Below are 19,386 nucleotides of genomic sequence, written 5' to 3' on the forward strand. Positions count from 1 at the left end.
CCAACATGGCTGTGGGAGAGCAAAGTGATTTATTTTGTTAGTTCTTGGGATGCATAAGCAACTACAGCTATGTCTTCATGGGTGTGGGTAGAGGGGGGAGGAGGAGGGAACCCACTGAGAGCCATTTTGATGTCGTATCCAAGGGGAGACGGGTACTGTGTGGTGTGGTGTTTTTTACCTCAATGTAGGTAGGTGAGGTAAACGCTATAGCCCGCATTTGGTATTTACCTCAACTAATTACACTGAAATAAAAAAACTACGTTGCCGGTCTCTCCTTATATTTATGACATTGAAATGCCTCTCAATGGAAAATCATTGCGTGTCCCTTGTGCCCCCCCCCTAAAAAAAGTGAAGAAAGTCTGTGTTCCATTTGTCAAGCCACCTGTGCTACCCCCATTGTCTTCCAATGACATACTCTGTTACACCTGTGAAATGACCCTGATGGCAAGGGTTGCTAAGGTGTAGAGCTGGTTACATTTTTTTCCTAACTTTTGAAGAAGAACATAACCAATTTCAAACATTTTGGGAGGAGGAGTGAGTGGAGGAGAAACTTCGGGAATTAGTTTGTAGGGTTTTTTCACACCTCTATCTCTACACCGATGTAACTGTGGACTGCAGAATATTTAGTGTTATGAAACAAAGACCATATCTTGGATTTAACAACCCCAGGATAAATTTTCAGGGTCAGCAGTTGGTAAAACCATTCTCTGTTTATAAACTAAGCTCCCTGCATAAGGAAATCATTGACGCAACAGACATGGAATCACAGATTTTTTTTATTTTTCACAAAGTCCATTTTTCAAATTGGAGCTGCACTATTAAATCTCTTCTGTCAAAACATGCAGGGCTATTTACTGGATGGTTTAAAATGAATATTATAGCTAATGATGGTTTGAAGGGAAAACTAATCTCTGAACCATGGAGAACTGGTGTTACAATCCTAATTAACGAAAATAAAGTTTATTTTAAAGAAGTTTTACACCATTCCTTTCAATGCTCATTTTGCAGCAAACTCTGGATGTTTGTCCTAATGCTGGTTTTATATGGCTTTTCCTTTGGGATGACTGGTGTCCCACTGTTTCCTGAGATGCTCAGTTGTGCTTAGTAAGTAATTCCGTCTGTTTATATTATTACTAATACTTGGAAGCTCTGCAAACAATTTCCAGCCACCTTTTCATTCTCTGAGAGGGAGGGGTGGGGGACCTAATTAATTATTGATCTGAGGTGTTGAGTGAATCTTTTGAAAAGGTGACTTAGCCACTTGACAAGAGCCTTTCTTGCTTTTTATTTTTATTTTATTTATTTTAAAGTGAGCTGGGCTTCTACATCACTTAAGCACTTCTGAATTGTATCTATTGTTCAGGGGATGTGACAACCTCAATATGGTCATGTGGTCCAGCTGGTTTTGGTAGTTTGCATAGCAAGCCATAAGACTAATGTATATATTTTTAAGGGGACTTTTATTTCAGGTCATTGGAAGGGTTAATATCCAGCAAATACTGCTGTCTCTCTGGGAGACGCTACAGTAACAATTCTATCGGCAGGAGTCAGGATTACTTTAAAAGCAGTTTCCCATCTTCCATGCTGCTTGCCCATAGTGGGCTGAGGTCCTCTTGGTTGCATGTTTAGCCAACGTGTATTTCTCCTTGGAACCAAAGGCTTCCCCCTTTTTCAGACCCATCTCTCAGCTTTCCTTCTCCTATGCCCCATCACAAGACTGACTGTGTATGACATGCATATCCAGTTATCGCAGTCTCAAAGGTGATTATGCTGTAGTGATAGGAATCCTACTTAACATTGTCCTTATCTTCCTTCTCCTAGGGAGGTGGTGCCAGGTGGCTTAATAGACAAGACAAGGGGCAGAAAGTTGTAGATCCTCTGTACAGACAAACTTCTCTGTGCTATAGTAGATGCACTTGTGTGTATTTTTATGTAGTTCATATTTCCCTGGGGGTGGGGGACATTCCCCACCTCCCACAGGAATAGAGCACTTTAAAAAGAAAAATGTGCTTAGTGGAAATAACCTATCTGTCTTTCTCCAGTGAGAATGGATTCGAGCAGGGGTTAAGTGCATTAGGACTGGTGTCTGGGCTCTGTGGTGCAATGTGGTCACTTGGGTAGGTACACAGTCATGCTCTAAACTTCTGGTGTTTTGGTTGCTCTGTTACTATAATGTTGCTGGGCTGCTTAAGTATGTAGAAAAGCTGGCTTGCCCTTTAGCGCCCCCCCTCTTCCCCGCTCCCCCACTGGCCAAGTATGGCTCTTCAGTGTCCTACCTCAATAGTCTGTGCTCTCAGGACCCCTTAAGAATGCCACACAGTCCAAAGGTATAACATGAAATTCCCCTGCTGGGGTTCTACTTTATGAAGTCCAAAGATTTTTTTGAAATAAAGTCTCTTTTGCCCAGATTCAAAATAAAGCCTCCTTGGCCTGCAGTCTCTGTCCCCTCAGGTTCAGGGGTTGCATAGCCCTCTTTCTTGGGGAGGGAGTCTGTACTTCCAGACTCCCAGTAGCTTCCTTCAGGGACCCTTTCACCTGCTCCCTGTGTAATTTTCTCCCTTCTTTCCCTGTGTTGAAAGAGAGATCCATGGGAAGCCCTTCCCCATCTCCTGTTTCCCAGGTATCTCTTCTTAAGCCTGGTTGGGCAACAGGTAGTCAGTCACAGGTGCACTGGACCCTGCTCCCTCTTAAAGGGGCCAGTCTCCCAATGACAAATTGATAATGAAAAATCTCTTAACTTTTACCTCTGTCATTGTGTTAACCTTGGACCAAAGACTCATTACTAAACTGCTGCCAGGTGGGTATGTTCTGCAGTGATTCAAAATGGGCAGGAAAGGGATAGCAGGATGGAATCTGAACTAATCTTCCTTGAGATGGTGGTGTCTTTCACATCAAGAAATCATTGTTGGTGACTAAGTCTGGGTGAGCCTGCAGTTCCCCTGTGTGTGGTTACTTCTGGCTATCAAAACTCTTGGCGTGTGCTAGCTTAAAGACAGTGACACTGAACCTCCCAATAGTACAAGGAGGGACGCTTGTGCCTGAGATGAAGGATATAGTGACGTTCCCATCACTAGTCCCAGTTTCTACCCTCTGTCTCCCCCTCCGCTTTCCTGCCAATCGCCACCTTTCCCCCTTCATTGTCTGGGCAGTTTGATGTGTGGATAATTTGGCATTTTGAGGTAGGGGTGAGTGTGTGTTCAGGGCTAGCTCTAGATCAAATGGCACCCCAGGCAAGGAGTGCCTTTGGTACTCCTTCCCCCCACCCCCATTTGTTAAACTTTGAACAATTTTTTTTTTTTTTTTTTTTTTTTTTTTTTTTTTGCAGTTGTAGCCCATTTCATGACTTTAATGCACGATTTGCATGCATGATTTATCCGTCATACAAGACTATCAATTTGCATGCTAGGAGCAGTAATCTGCATTTATTCATACCATATATAAGAAAATAAAAAAAATCCCTCTAAGCTTATAGAAATGTCTTAAAATTAAGAATAACTGACTTGTTCTAACATCACAAAATTGAACTGTACACCGACATTGGGTGGAGCTGTATTAATTAGTGTCACAGTAGGTAACAGCCTTAGAATGTTAACCCTAGTCCTTTAGTTCAAAAGGTCGCTTTTCTTGCCTTTGCCCTCGTAAGCTGAAGCACAGTGTCAGAGATCCAAAGACAATGGCATCTTCAAGCAATGAAACAGCAAGCGATGTCAGTCTCTCATTGGCCATCATTAAGGCTAAGATTTAGTCATGGGTATTTTTAGTAAAAGTCATGGACAGGTGACAGGCAATAAATAAAAATTTATGGTCCAGGACTTTTTATTATATAAATACCCCTGAATAAAACTTAACAGTTCCTGAGGCTCCGGGTGCTGCGGCTCTGGGGGCCACCAGGACACCACTGCTGTCGGGGTCTGGGGACGGATGGCTAGCCTCTGCATTGGCTGTGGGGGCTGACTTCCGCCAGCCACCCCTGCTCAGAGTCCCTGGGGACCACTGTTCAAACACTCCCCGGGGCCTCTCCTGGGGACCACTGCTTGGGCACTCCCCGGGGCCAGCCACCCTGGAACTGCCTGAGCAGTGGCCTGTGCGGCTGGCTCCCAGGCCGCTCCAGCGGCACCAAGTGCTGCTGGCTGCAGGACACCCGAGCAGCTGTGTAAGGGAGTGGACACCCCCCATGGCACCTCCCTGCTGGTTGTCTGTGGGAATTAACTTGTCACAGGCTCCGGAGCACCCTCTGCAAGCTGGTGATCCACCTTACCTCAATCTGGCCCCTGTGTTCCTCCCAGGACCTGGTGCCCTGTTATCTGGGGTGCTGCTGCCTGGCAGTAACCCCACAGTTCTGGGTCTCCCCCCGCCCAGGGGAACCCCCACCCACTATCCCCACTTCACCTCAGTCTTGGCTACTGCCAGTCATCACTTAGCCCCCATTCACTGGGGCAGACTGCAGTGAATCAGCCACTCATCACAGGCAAAGGGGTTTGGACCTGCTGCCTCTGCCTACCTGTGGGCTGCCCCTTTGCACCCCCAGTACTCAGTTGGCCTTACCCTAGGCCTGCAGCCTGGGGATTTTCAGGCTGGAGCTCCCCAGCTCCTCTTGCCTTCCCCCAGTCCTGCTCCACCTTAGGTACCCAGGTACATTCCCTAGCAGCCAGGCCCTTCTCCCTCTAAAGGCAGAGAGTGTGTGTTTGCTTGAGCTCCAGGCTCAAGCCTTTATAGGGCCAGCTGGGCCCTGATTTGGGGTGTGGCCTCAGCTAAGCCTGCCTCCCACTCAGCCTGGGCTGTTTCCCCTGCCACAGCCATCTCAAAGGGCTGTTTTAAGCCCTTCCGGGCAGGAGTTGGTGGCCATCCTGCTACAAGCTGGCCCCGGGATCAGCTGCACCAGCCACTGCAGCTGCGAAAGTCACTGAGGTCACGGAAAGTCACGGAATTTGTGACTTCTGCAACCTCCATGACAAAAATCACAGCCTTAGCCATCATTGATCAGATATACGTTTTAATGAGCCTGAGCTTCAAAAAGGTGCTCTTACTACTTGAGACTGTGATTGGCAGCGTGAGCAGAATCCTCCAAGCTATCCACACATTAGGAAAAGTATCCTTCAGCTTTGCATCACGAATGAATTGGAGAACTTGGAGTGGAGAGTGCTTCCCATGTTGCAAAATGTGATGGATGTTGTCCAATTCAACATAGAGGTCTTTGTTCAGATGTCAACGATATTCTCCATGTGTCAGCTTCCAGTGAAGGTCTGTACAATTGTTCAAGTATTTTCCTGTCCACCAGCAGCTTACTAAGGGCATACAAAAAAACCCCAGGTCTTTTCATGGTACTTCATTTGTCCAAACCTTTCTTCGATGGACACTTGAGCAGCAGCGAGTGAGCAAAAAAACTCCCTCCTGAATTTTTCTTCCGAGCTTCCCATCACTCATCTCTCCCCTTGTAACCAAACTCTGTCTTCTTCCAATGAATATGAGTTTCCTTGAAGAAAGGCTCAACTCCTAAGTTTTCTGCCATTTCTTTGGCAGCAGTGATGACACCTTCAAATCCGTTGTCTCTGTAGGCCGCAATGAAATCAAGGCAGCTTCTAGTCAAAGTAGCAGCAGTTGCGATGTCCATTGACTGAGTTTTTAATGCTTTGCTTACAACATTTACTTGGGAACAGGATATCGTGTCAAAGCAAAATTGAGATCAGAAATTTGAAGTCCATGATCTGGTTGGCCAGGCTTTGCGCCTCACGTTGGATTCTGGCCTCGGCTTTACTTGACAGCTCCAGTTCCATCAGGGCATCATAAACCTCCGTCACTTGGTAGCTCACTGGCCTTATGCTGTCAATGTGGCTCTCCCAGTGAGTGTCACCTAGTGGCTTCATGGTCAGATTTGTCGTTATCCATGAGAATCTTCCACCTGATAGTTGATGCTGAAAACAGGATGTATATCCTTTGCAATACTCTGAAGAGAGATACTGATTCTAAAGATGATGATGCTGCCTCTGACAGAGCCAGATTTCATGGCTTGTGGCTGCCATGCCATCAGAAAGCTCTTGGATTCAGTGCCAGGATCCTTGCCTGGATGCCACTGTTTCTTCCCTTCATGTTCATGCTGTTGTCGTAGCCTTGGCCATGGCAATCCTGAAACTTTATTTTATTCTCATTCAAAACTTTCATAAACAGTTCTGTTAGGCTTTTTCCAGTTGAGTCATCCACAGACTGGAAACAGATAATGTTTCTTTACTCGGATACAGCCGCCTTCATCATTAACAAATCTTACTATAAATGACATCTTTTCATTGTGACAAATGTCCAGAGTGCAGTCCATTATTACAGCATAGTACTTCGCTTTGTCAAGCCACATCAATATGTTATCAAGTCCCTTCCAAGCCATAAGGCTGCCGTAATGGTCCATAGCTTCTTTACGAACTACTCGATGTAGGTGCTCACTCATGACGACATCATTGGAGCTCTACCAAACTGAGGAAATTACTGTTAAGTTGTTCACTGAACATATCGGACAAGCCCCAGAAAGCCAAATTATTCTTTGCAAGTAATTTGAGATCAGATGCTTGTGCACTTTCCTCCAATGCTGGGTTTCTACATTTAATAATGCATTAGTTTTCTCTGTGTCTGCATTTATTCAGCTTGAGTCTGGCCTTGACCTCCAACCATTTGGAGTAGGCTGTGAAATGGCCGGGAGACTTATGTTGCTTCAGAGCATCAGCTAAATTATACTGGTAATTGTACCTGGAAAGCAGAAGCAATGATTTGGCTTTGTCAAATATTTTGCAACAAAAATAGAATACTTTGGCTAGTTTACTCAAACACAACTGACAATGCCAATTCAGTTTCTCACCATTCTCGAGCACTCTTTCGCAGTGTGACTTTGAGATGATGTGTCACTTCTGCCCATTTACTGGAAACCTCATATCCTCAGTTTTGCCTGGCCCGTTCAAAATTGTACGATCAATAATGGCAGAGTTTAGGATTGCTGGTCATAAAACAGGATCTGATGTAACCATTTGTGGTGTGCAATTTTTCTCACTGCTGTTTGTCATCGTGCAAGGCTGATTCTTCATCATTTCTCTCCTTTTCATGTAAACCAGTTTTTTTTTCTTTCTTTCACATTACGCTCCTTTTCATGTGAGCCACATTCTTCTTCTTTGCTCTCTTTTATACCACAAGGAAAACTGGGTGATTCTCCATCACTTTCCTCACATTTCCATTTCTTATCTTCAGGTAAATCTGTTAATTCCTTAGTAATAGGACTTCCATCATTTACACTTTGCTCCTCAATTTTATTTGCACTGGGACGATCGCTACTACCTAAAGCCTGGTCTATATCGATCAGTTTCAGATATTTTTCCATCAAATTTACACCTTGATGCAAACTAGATTGCAATTGAGCTTTTTGCTTCCTATACTGAGCTTCTGAAGGCTTCTTTTGGGAGCATCTTTTACTTTCTATGGGGGAAAACAGACAGCATTGGGGAGAGCAAAAGTCTGTTCTGCAGTCTTAGAAAGTCATCAAACATTATGTGTTAAGCATGGCAAAAGAAGTAACAGTATTTCTTTTATATTGTTGCTTAGATAGGGGTTTGATAGATATCACTGGTCTCATTAAATATATCCTTTATTAGTCACTACTTACACTCTTCAAGTCTTAAAACACAAATACACTTTCACAATTGCACAATAAAACAAGCTTCACAATATCGCAGATGGATTCTCACGTCACTTCGTTTTTATACCTCACTGACTGACTGGTGACACATATCCTTACATATCCATGAGGGCATGGCTGACAACATTCTAGGCGGTTCAAAGGAAATGTAGCTCTCAAAGTCTGGAGGGTTCCACAAAATTCTAGAAAGGTCCAGAACATTCTCAAAGGTTAGTGAAAAATGAATCCACATGTGGAATACCTGAAACACTTTACTTCAAACATTCTATTTTCCCTTTTTGCCACTAACAAGAAAAACAGGACCCTGAGCCCAGTGTCCCAAGTCCAGCACCTCAAGTGGTTGCCTAGGTTACCTGCCCCTGAATCTGGCCCTGCGTCTATTTGGATAGAAGGGAGGGGTTCCAGAGTTTCTCACCCAGTTGCTGCCACCAAGTGAGTGGAAGTTGAGGACATGAGGTATGCCACAGCCAGTGCTCTGCCCACCCTGCTTGTGTTGATAGCAGCACACAGGCAACAGCAGCACAAACCATAGCTTTGGGCAGCATTTTCCAGGATGTTAGTCTGGCCTGCTTTATCATCCATATTGGCAGCTGATGGGATTTAATGGAACAAGAGTGGGATGCTCTCCACTGAGTGACTGAAATGCTGGCTGTCCTGCCTAGTGCAGGACAGTTGAGAGCAGTGCTGGGTATATGACAGCAGCCTGGTGGATGTAGTAAAGAGATATGTACAGTCCTCTCCTGTTACTAAATCCGTCTTTAGATCTTGTAAAAAGCTACTTCAGTTTACACAAAATGAATTGTGAACAAACAATAATGTTGTGCTACTGCATGAGAATGATGCTGTACTGTGCTTTTCAAAAAAGCTGAGCATGCACTATTCACATGGAAATCAATGGAGCTTTCAAGGTGTTCAACACCTCAGAAAACCAGGCCCCTATATAAGTAGTCTAACTTTGAACACAAGGCCCCACTCCTGCATTGAATTCTAGCACAGACCTGGGCACGGTCCCATTTGAATCAGTGGGACTATGCATGGGCACAGAAGTCAACAGGACACAAGTCTGAAAACGTAAGTTAGTTTATATTCTGCGTAGCTTCTCCCCTCACACCCCACTTCACAAAACCTCAGTTTGGTGCATGGACTACACTGACAGACCCTGTGTCAAACCGCTCTAGCATGGGACTACTCCATAGATGTCTGCCAGCTGATGTGCCATCTGTACATAAGTTATAGATCTGAAACCTCTTGTCTAGGGTGACCAGATGGCAAGTGTGAAAAATCGGGACGTGGGTGGGGGGTAATAGGCACCTATATAAGAAAAAGCCCCAAATATCAGGACTGTCCCTATAAAATTGGGACATCTGATCACCCTACTCTTGTCTCCACGTATTGCGATAAAGAATCTCTTAGCTGTGGATGTTGTAATCTCTTCTCTTTGAGGTACCCATACTACTTCTCTTTGATATTTTTAGAGGTTTTGTAGGACCAACATTAGGTGGATTCCTAAATGAGAGGCTGGGGTTTGAATGGGCTGCCGCCATACAAGGAGGATGGGCGTTATTAAGTGTAAGTAAAGCTAGTATTCTTGCTTGTTGCTTTTATTGCAGACTGCGACTGTAAAATATTACACAACTATTACAACTATAATAATTGGTGGCCGTTTCTTTAAAGGGACTAGCTATTGGAATATTCTATATCCTAGAGGCCTCACGAAGAAGAAGGTAATGTGGGACTTTAATTCTTTACATCCATTTCCAACCAGATTTAAAAGGTTTTCATTAAGGAAAACACAAAATCAGCTTAGTAATGAAAGAGACTTTAAACACTTCTGGGGGCACAGACTACACCTGCATTTGTTTGGGTTTTTTGTTTGTTTTTTGTTAAATAATGCTAACATTATGTATTCAAAAAGTATCCAGAAGTTCTGTCACACACATTTCCTTTCCTTCTTTTCCTTTCCCTTCCCCTCCACTCACAGATCCAGCCTACAGATTCCTCCAGGCACAAATGAAGAAAGAGTTCACCTTTTGGCTAGTGAGACGTAGCCAGAAATATTTTTGGATCACTGTTCATTTTTTTATAGTTAACTTAGTGACGAGAAGAGTGGACCACACACACACACACACACACACACACACACGCGCAATACTGCATAATTCTAGAGCTGGGGGTGGGGGAAATCTTCCCATAATGCACAATGAATTGTGGTTTATTTGTAACTGCAATATAATTCTCCAGGGCTGTTCTGATACTTGGATATTAAATGTCGAATGCCTTTCTTTTGGATGTTCCTGCCGTGCATTAGTTGAACTGGTAAATATCAGATGTCAGCCGGCTTATCTGTGTTCACTGTACAGCGTTCTGAAGAGCGGTTTTGCCCAATGTGAAAGAATTTTATTTCAGAATGTTCTCCTTTTTGTACTTGTATCTGCTGGAGACTATTCCAGATAGTCAGTCTGTTACACATTAGAAAAAAAATATGGTTGTATTTTCCTTTTTTAAAGGGAAGTTAGTGGTTAAAAATATAATAACTGATAATATAAGATGTTCAAAGGGAATTTTGAAATAGTGAAGCAGTGAGCGTAATGCTTTGTTAAATAAAACCAATTAACTTCTTTTTAAATTCTGTGAATTTCTTTAGCCAAATGAGATTAAAAGTGAGGGTGGAAAGGAAGTCCACAATCTCCCTTGTCATCCTAATAAACGCAGGAGTTGGGCCTGTTTAGACCAGGACTGAATTTGGCTCCTGATGGAGTTGGGTGGACTTAGGGTCTGTATTATTAGTGGATGCCAGTTGGGCCACTTACCTCTTCAATTATAGCAGAGTTTATTTCTTCAATATATAAAAAATACATGAAAGATTCCCATCTCAAAAAGCTCTGAGCACTCTGCCATCACGGTAAAGCACCATAGCTTGTATCAGGAGCACCCAGTGAGCCTCACCTCTTTAGAGTGCTGCTGGCTGCTCTCATGATAAACCCCACCCCTACCACACTCTTCCGCAAAGTCTTGGAGAAACAGGCTCTGAAGGCAATTAGGGGTGAGAGGAGAGGGAGCCCCAAACTCAAGGGGCTGCTGTTAAGATTGACCTGCCAGCAGCATTTTTGCATTTTGTATACCAAGAGGATTTTAAGCACTTTGGCTGATCACAACTGTTGCAATATTGAACTGGGACAGGTGGCCCTTTCTCTTGGCTAAGGATTTTGGTATTATAGAAGCTGTGGAGGTTTCCTGTCTCTTTAGGAGAGATTTTGGCACACTTACTTGAGAAGAGTGGTTTTGGTGGTTCTCTAGCTTCTACCCTGAGGACTTCTAGTGACGTGGACACACATGATCTCTGGAGTGGCACCTTTGTAGCCTTAGACTCCCTGTCCCAAGCTGTACTATCAACATGCAGCAATAACTAAAGCATTTTTCATCTTGGTTTGAATATTGCTTTGTAGTCGAGAGGGTGCCAAATAGCTACTTGTATTATCTTGTTTCTTGGTAAGGAACCTCTCACTAGAGCTTTTCAACAGAATGAATTTTTTCCAATATGTTGTAATATTCTATGGAACAGAAATTCCAAGTTTGACCAGCTTTGCTTCTTCCCACGTAGTTCCTATTTATGCCTTACTCTCCCTATGGGAAGGGTGGGGGAGCTCTCTCCATCTGCTCCAATGCAGTGCTCTCTGCCTCCCTTCAAAGGCACACTTGCAGTGATTCCCCATTCAGAGCTGGCTCCAGGCACCAGCTTACCAAGCAGGTGCTTGGAGCGGCCACTTCGGAGAGAGGCGGCACGTCCAGCTGTTCGGCGGCAATTCGGCGGATGGTCCCTCACTCCTGCTCGGAGCAAAGGACCTCCAGCCGAATTGCCGCCGCAGATCATGATAGCGGCTTTTTTTTGTTTTGTTTGTTTTTTGGCTGCTTGGGGCGGCCAAAACCCTGGAGCCGGCCCTGTCCCCATTGTGCATGCCAGACTATGAATCACACCAAATCTCTGGTTTATGTAGTTTGGGATCTGGGGTAGCTCAAATCCCTTGCATGTCTTTGCAAGAATTTGAGGGGGAGGTACCAAGATTGAAGTCAGCAGAAGCTGAATCCCAAGTTGAATCTAAATGCTAGAAGATGATTGTAGGATGGTGGATTGTGGGGCCAGTGGCAGGTTGGTCAGCTGGCTCATTATAATGAAACCAGTGATACCTTGTTTTCAGTATTATCTACTGGATCACCACAGAAAATTAGGATGTTTTTGTTCACCATTGCTCTGGCTGCTTAAGCATACTCTCTCTCACGCCCTTCTCTGACCACTTGCCCGTGATAACCCTGTTTGATAGGCCATCAGGTCTCTTTCTCCATCTTGGCATCATATAGCTCTTCCTGTTTCTAGGTGCCCATCGCAAACAATGATTTTTCAACCTAAATGTTCTGAATGAAACACTTTGGTGCAGGACAACTCATATCTGTACACAGAAATTTTTGTAGAGGCTGTGGGTATAATTTTAAAACCCACCAGTTGCTTCCAAAACTTGACTTAATTTTCCAGCCCAGATATGCTTGCACGAGACAGCTCTTCACAGTACACTGAGAAGCTTGGCTGAAAGGATGTTGGATTTTTGAGATTTGTAATTTTCATCTTTGCTTCCCCTAGGCAGTAAAGCTTGGCCAATGTACATGGCAGAGGGGCATTGCTGGCACATGGCATATATCACATTGGTAGATGTGCAGGTGAACAAGCCTCTGATGGTGTGGCTGATGTGGTTAGGTACTATGATTGTTTCCTTTGAATAGATATGTGGACAGAGTTGGCTGCAGGGTTTGGTTCTCGGGTTGGTGTTTTTGTTGTGTGGTGTGTAGCTGCTGGTGAGTATTTGCTTCAAGTTGGGGGGCTGTCTATAAGTGAGGACTGGCCTGTCTCCCAAGATCTATGAGAGTGAGGGATTGTCCTTCAGGATAGGTTGTAGATCCTTGATGATGCACTGGAGAGGTTTTAGTTGGGGGCTGTAGATGATGGCTAGTGGTGTTCTGTTACTTTCTTTGTTGGGCTTGTCTTGTAATAGGTGACTTCTCAGTACCCTTCTGGCTCTGTCAGTCTGTTCCTTCACTTCACCAGGTCTAACATCAAATTACCTTGTGTTGCAATATTTGTACATAAAATATCTTGCTATTCATAAAACTATATCAGGCAGTGGTTATATGAAGCCTTGCATTTAGGTACAAAATATTTGCAAATGTATGGAAGAAGCTTAAACTATCTTAAGGATTTGAGAAACAACAAAGGGTTTACACCTTTGGGTGTAAAACATAGATTGGAAGTAACCAGTATCATCTTTAAAATATTTCCCACCATAAAAGTTCTCCAAGTTTAAAGAATGAAGATTTTAGTATACTTACAAAGAAATAAATTTCAGTAAAGATACTTCTAGAATTCTTTGTGTAGGTATAGGGCCACTTCTAGAATTCTTTTTCTTGGTATAGGCCCACTTTAGCTTTATTGCTCTGATGACAATATGCAGTTCTGGATACCCTGATATACTGACTGGAATGGAAAACTGAAGATTAGTTTGAATGTTGAAACTGAGTATTTTTGGTGGCTTTTAGAGCTGTCAAGAGATTAAAAAAAATTAACTGCAAGATTAAACAACAATAGAATCCCATTTATTTAAACTTTTTTGGATGTTTTCTACATTTTCAAATATATTGATTTCAATTACAACACAGAATACAAAGTGTACAGTGCTCACTTTATATTTTTGATTACAAGTATTTGCACTGTAAAAAAAAATAGAAATAGTATTTTTCAATTAACCTAATACTAGTAATGTAGTGCAATCTCTTTATCATGAAAGTTGAACTTACAAATGTAGAATTATGTACAAAAAAACTGCATTCAAAAACAAAACAATCTAAAATTTTAGAGCCTGCAAGTCCACTCAGACCTACTTCTTGTTAAGCCAATCGCTCAGACAAACAAGTTTGTTTACATTTGCAGGAGATAATACTGCCCGGTTCTTGTTTCCAATATCACTTGACTGTGTGAACAGGCGTTTTCAAGATATTGCCAGAATTGCAAGATATTTACATGCCACATGCGCTAAAGATTCATCTGTCCCTTCATGGTTCAACCACCATTCCAGGGGACATGCATCCATGCTGATGACAGGTTCTGCTCGATAAGAATCCAAAGCAGTGCAGACCGACAAATGTTTATTTTCATTATCTGAGTCGGATGCTACCAGCACAAAGTTGATTTTCTTTTTTGGTGGTTCGGGTTCTGTAGTTTCCACATTGAAGTGTTGCTCTTTTAAAACGTCTGAAAGCATGCTCTGCACCTCATCCCTCAGATTTTTGGAAGGCACTTAAGATTCTTAAACCTTGGGACCAATAGTGTAGCTGTAGCTATCTTTAGAAATCTCACATTCGTACCTTCTTTGTGTTTTGTCAAATCTGCAGTGAAAGTGTTCTTAAAATGAACATGTGCTGGGTCAGCATCCGAGACTGCTATAACATTAAATATATGGCAGAATGTAGGTAAAACAGAGCAGGGGACATACAATTCTCCCCCAAGGAGTTCAGTCACAAATTTTACTAATGGGGTGTGTGGGTGGGTAGGTGTTTTTAACAAGCGTCATTAGCATGGAAGCATGTCCTCTAGAACGGTGGCCAAAGCATGAAGGGGCATATGAACATTGAGCATATCTGGCATATGAATACCTTGCAATGCTGACTACAAAAGTGCCATGCAAATACCTGTTCTCGCTTTCTAGTGACATGGTAAAGAAGAGGGCAGCATTAGCTCCTGTAAATGTAAACAAACTTGCTTGTCTTAGCGATTGGCTGAACAAGAAGTAGGACTGTGGGGACGTGTAGGCTCTGAAGTTTTACATTGCCTTTTGAGTGCAGTTATATAACACAAACATCGACTTTGTAAGTTAGTTTCACAACAGAGGTTGCACTATAGTACTTGTATGAGGTGAATTGAAAAATACTATATCATTTTTACAGAGCAAATATTTGTAATATATACTTTGATTTAAATTACAACATAGAATTGTGTGTGTGTGTATAAAATGTAGAAAAACATCCAAAATATTTAACTAAAACAAAATTAATCGCAATTAATCAGTTTTAATTGCACTGTTAAACAATAGAATACTAATTAACGTTATTAATCACATGAGTGAACTATGATTAATCAACAGCCCTAGTGGCTTTATTAATACAAAACTACTTTGTTGCCCAGAATGGGCAGCTAAAGGTTAGTTTGGCCTGTTTTTTTCATAAGTATTATGTTGCTCTCAGTTAGCTGTAGTGTATGTATCCTTTTCATTCTCTGTACTACTTTGGAGCAGTGTTTTCTGGGTGGTTTTAGTAATAAAGCTATTTATTATCTGGAATGGCCAGTGAAAGCTCGGTTTGCATGGGTTTTTCATTAGTATTAGATTCTCACCTATTTTGTATAATTTTGGTCATCTGTCCAACTTTAGAACCTAATGTTCTGGGGCTTTTTTTGGTCTTAAAATGGTTCTGGGCCCAAACAGGTTAACCAGATCTCTTTACTGAAATATTGTTCTCAAGGCTGTCTAACTGTATTAGCTACAATATTTTTAAAATCGGTTTTATTTATTAAAATGTTGTTCCTAGGTGTTCCAGCTTTCAGCTTTTATCTCCTGCCGTTAAATCCTATTTGGTTTACTCATGCAAACGATCCTACTTCCTTAAATACACTGATCTAAGGCAGAAGAATTTAGTATAAAGTAACAAGTAAAGTAAAGTAACAAGGTAAAGAGTAACTAGATCCTGCTATAATTTCCCCCTACTTGTTTTTCTACTGGGATGGCTAGCTAGCTGTGAGTGAATTCACACTATTGGCTCTGCCATAGACTTGCTGTTTCTAAATCAGCACTGCAGTGTTTCTGCAGCTTTTGCCCAGTGACTTCTATGTCAACAAAAAGGTAATTAAAATGGCACAACATTACTTGTGCAGGCCTTTTGTCCTTTATGGTGTATAGGGTTACCATATTTTGAGTGTCCAAAAAGAGGACACTCCACAGGGCCCTGGGCCTGCCCCCAACCCCGCCCATGCCCCAACTCCACCCCTTCCCAAAAGTCTCTGCCCCCTCCCCTGCTTCCCGCAAACATTTGATTCGTGGGAAGCCTGAAGCAGGCAGTAGGTAAGCTGGGGGGGTGGGGGAGGAGGTGCGGCCCAGTCTGCTCCCCTTCTCTCCCCCCTCCCCCCCCAACCGAGCGGCTCCCTCCGGCGGCTGGCCCCAGCCCGGCTCGGCTCGGGCCCTGGGGTGCCGGCCCAGCACCCCCGGCCCCGCCCAGCACTGCCGGCCCCGCACCCCCAGGCCAGCCCCCGGCCGAGCACCTCCCTATTTTCCCTGACCTGTTCGGCTTTTTGGGATTTCCCCACCTGGACGGGGATTTGAGGCCCAAAAAGCCAGACATGTCTAGGAAAATCCGGACGTATGGTAACCCTATGGTGTAAGACTTTCTAGATGTGGTAACTGTGTTGCACAATGTGGACTTCCTGTAACAGAATCCCTTGATTAAATAGGTAATGGAGGTTTCCAAAGTGAGGCAATCAGTTTTCTGATTTAGTCCCCTAGCCTTGCCTGCTCTTGCGGTCATTTTGAGCAACTCCCAAGCTTCAAACATGGTCTATTCCCAGCCTTATGTTTACACTGCAGCTTTTATTCTGTCTGTCCTTAAGGCCTGTGCCTTGGACAGCTACATTGCAGCAGTATACAAGCACTTGATTATATTGTCAGAGGACCCCAAAATATCTGTTTCTCCTGAAGATGCTTTGATGCTGATGAATAAAAATATGGCTGTGTTGAAAGGGGCCATCAGAACAGCAGCCCTGCAGGTACTGTCATTGGCTATTCTGTACTTAGATGTATTTATTTAGGTGGAGACTTTTTTTGTTTTAGCCTGTCTTGTCAGGGTGCATGTATCATTGTGCCTCCTGAAGATGGTATTTACAGCTGGGTCTTCATGAGGGAAACAGTTTACTCCTATCTTGAAGACATCCCAGATCCACAGGTGAACTGGATTCCACGTAGAGACCCTGAAAGATAGTCTTTGCTACTAAAAGGGGCAATGGTCTGGTGGGAAAGGGGTAAAAAAAATCTCTATTTGGCAGTGAAGACCAATAACTTCATAGTGGTTGTATTGCTCTAAAAAGTTTAGGCTAATAATGAACATGTAATATTTTAAGTCTCTTGTGACTAGTTGCTTTCATGATTACGTGTGGGGGGGAAAATCAAACAAAGTATAGTCTAATTAAATAAAATGGAGTAACTAATGTACTTGTTGGTCCGAAGCTTATTTGAAACAAAATATAAGGGCTCTGCTTTTTCAATGAGTTCTATGTAGGTTCTATGGCAAAACCAGGGCCTAAGAAATATTCACTATTACAATGCAGGAAACCTGCTCAAAGGGTAAAATAAATAGGATTATTATTAATTTATCATTTGTTTTTATTTGAACTCTAATTGAGTGAGTTATTACAATAATCATCTTTATTCAGTGCTAGTAATACATTTTTGGTAACTAGGTAAAAGTCAAAAGTCCAATAAGTGTAAACTGGCATTCCTTGTTATCAGGTTGTAACAGATTCTGTGATGTCACAGTGTAATTTATGTAGTGCAAATATGAAATAGAAATATTTAAGATGAGGGAGTAGCTTCATTCTAATAGATATTAGGTTGCATTTAAGGGGAAATAGTTCCAATAACTTTATAAATCTTAGGCCTTGGCTACACTTACCAGCTAGTTCGACGGCTGGAAATCGAAGTTCTGGGTTCGACTTATCGCGTCTAGTCTGGACGCGATAAGTCGAACCCGGAAGTGCTTGCCGTCGACTGCGGTACTCCAGCTCGGCGAGAGGAGTACCGCGGAGTCGACGGGGGAGCCTGCCTGCCGCGTGTGGACCAAGGTAAGTTCGAACTAAGGTACTTCGACTTCAGCTACGTTATTCACGTAGCTGAAGTTGCGTACCTTAGTTCGAATTGGGGCGGGTAGTGTAGACCAAGCCTTAGTGTTAAAACAATAACCGTTTAAAAAAAAACTACTGAACAAACAAACCCATAAGAAAAAATATCAAAGTTGAACTTGAAAGACTTCAAAGGAGGACTTTCACACCTTCTAATTTCAAATCCTTGCTTTTTAAGCCATTCCTGTCTTTGTCCCATTGCACAGGTTACTAGAATTGGGAAAGGATGATAAAGAAAAGGAAGCTGTCAAATTGTTTTGTTATTATAGCACTTGAAGTCCCACAAACACATGAGAATTGTGCGTTCTGTATTGGAAATGGTCACTAGAACTGCATTGAGCTCTGCAAGATCCATGCTTCTTCCAGAGATATGGCGGAGACTAAAAAGCAGAGCACAGGACTATGGGAGTTATAAAAACAACGCAAAAATTATGGGATGGAACAAGCATTATGGGATGGAGGAAATGGTGTAGGCCGCTATTTGAGGAGCCACTGAACTCTTATCAGAGGCATTCTGCTTAGATGGACCTCTATGTACTAGACACTGACTTTCAAGGACTATAGATCCCATGGTGGGGGTCCTCTGGAACTGGACTGGGCTTCCCGCCTCAAACTGAGAGTTGCTGCTCCTTTTTGGGGTTTAGGCAAAGAAAAGCTGTGATGGAGCCCTTTTGTTGAATTGCAGGGGTTAAAGATACGCGACCAGGGTTAAGACTGAGCTACTGTTGACAACATGCTAGTACTGGGCCCCAGCTCACAGACTTTCTTCCCAGCTAGGCATTAAGAGCAGAAGCTGGAGATTGTTGGTTGCATAGAAGAACTAAATTTGACGCTCAGATGATTTGAGGAAAGAGTGAGTTGCCCTGAGGCCATGCTCTGTGTTGAAGATGCAGTGTTAAGGCTATGTGGCTACATTTAAGTCTAAGAAGAAAAGAGGGAGGGATTCATTGTATGATCAGATTCACAGGCTATTGCTCTGATACAACCATCTATATTACTAGCTATTACTGTGCAATCTAAACTGATCACAGTTCAAAATCACCTCACTCCTTTATTTCAACTGGATCGCCTTTGCCAGATTTACAGAGCACTGGCCTGAACTCCAGCACGCCAATGCACGAAAGAGAGCCCAGGACTATAAACTTAAGGGAGACTCTGCACTCAGGAATGGGGTGGATCTGTGTATAATGCTAAGATGTTTGTTGGTTAGGTTTATGTTGCTGTTGAAATCTGCAGCCATTAGCTAAACTATAGAAGTGCTACCGCCTGACCTCTTAAAGTTAAAATAATTAATCCTGCTTTAATCTACTGCATTTGCCATTGTATGTTGCTCTGATAACTTTTAAATAAAATTTTCTATTTTGGGTGTTTATTGCCTGTATAAATATTTATTCTTTTTGTTCCTGGAGACAACTGAGGCATATCTGTAGGGGTGTACAGTATGTGTTTCTCTGGAGGCACCACCAACTATAAATATTCATATGAGTAAGAGGACTTCTGCAGAGGGGTGATTAGAGGATTTCCACCCAATTCCCCATCTCAGCTGGGACCCCCCTTGAATCTCCATTATCCTTAATGACATAAGGCACCCAGGCAACAGGTGTGAGTTGCCTGCTCCTGAGTAACCTAGGAAGGTAAAGAGGCTTGTGAACTTGACTCCTAGTTCCTAGGAATCTATGGGCGAATCATTAGTATCCCACAAAGCATTGTGAAAATGTCGCATAAGGCATTGCAC

General features: G+C 42.9%; 1 protein-coding gene across 1 annotated transcript in view; it reads left to right on the top strand.

Annotated features, from left to right (window-relative positions):
• Positions 1 to 10,572, top strand: part of LOC117874921 (MFS-type transporter SLC18B1-like) — a 33,734-nt gene extending 23,162 nt beyond the window's left edge. Inside the window, exons 10-14 of the mRNA XM_034765628.1 lie at positions 1,009 to 1,104; positions 2,043 to 2,117; positions 9,145 to 9,238; positions 9,344 to 9,393; positions 9,651 to 10,572. Coding sequence (XP_034621519.1) covers positions 1,009 to 1,104; positions 2,043 to 2,117; positions 9,145 to 9,238; positions 9,344 to 9,393; positions 9,651 to 9,717 — 382 coding nt within the window. The 3' untranslated portion in view covers positions 9,718 to 10,572. The remainder of the gene's footprint in view (positions 1 to 1,008; positions 1,105 to 2,042; positions 2,118 to 9,144; positions 9,239 to 9,343; positions 9,394 to 9,650) is intronic.
• The last annotated feature ends 8,814 nt before the right edge of the window (positions 10,573 to 19,386 follow it).

The sequence above is a fragment of the Trachemys scripta genome, chromosome 3, assembly GCF_013100865.1.
Source record: "Trachemys scripta elegans isolate TJP31775 chromosome 3, CAS_Tse_1.0, whole genome shotgun sequence".
Taxonomy (NCBI): Eukaryota; Metazoa; Chordata; order Testudines; family Emydidae; genus Trachemys; species Trachemys scripta.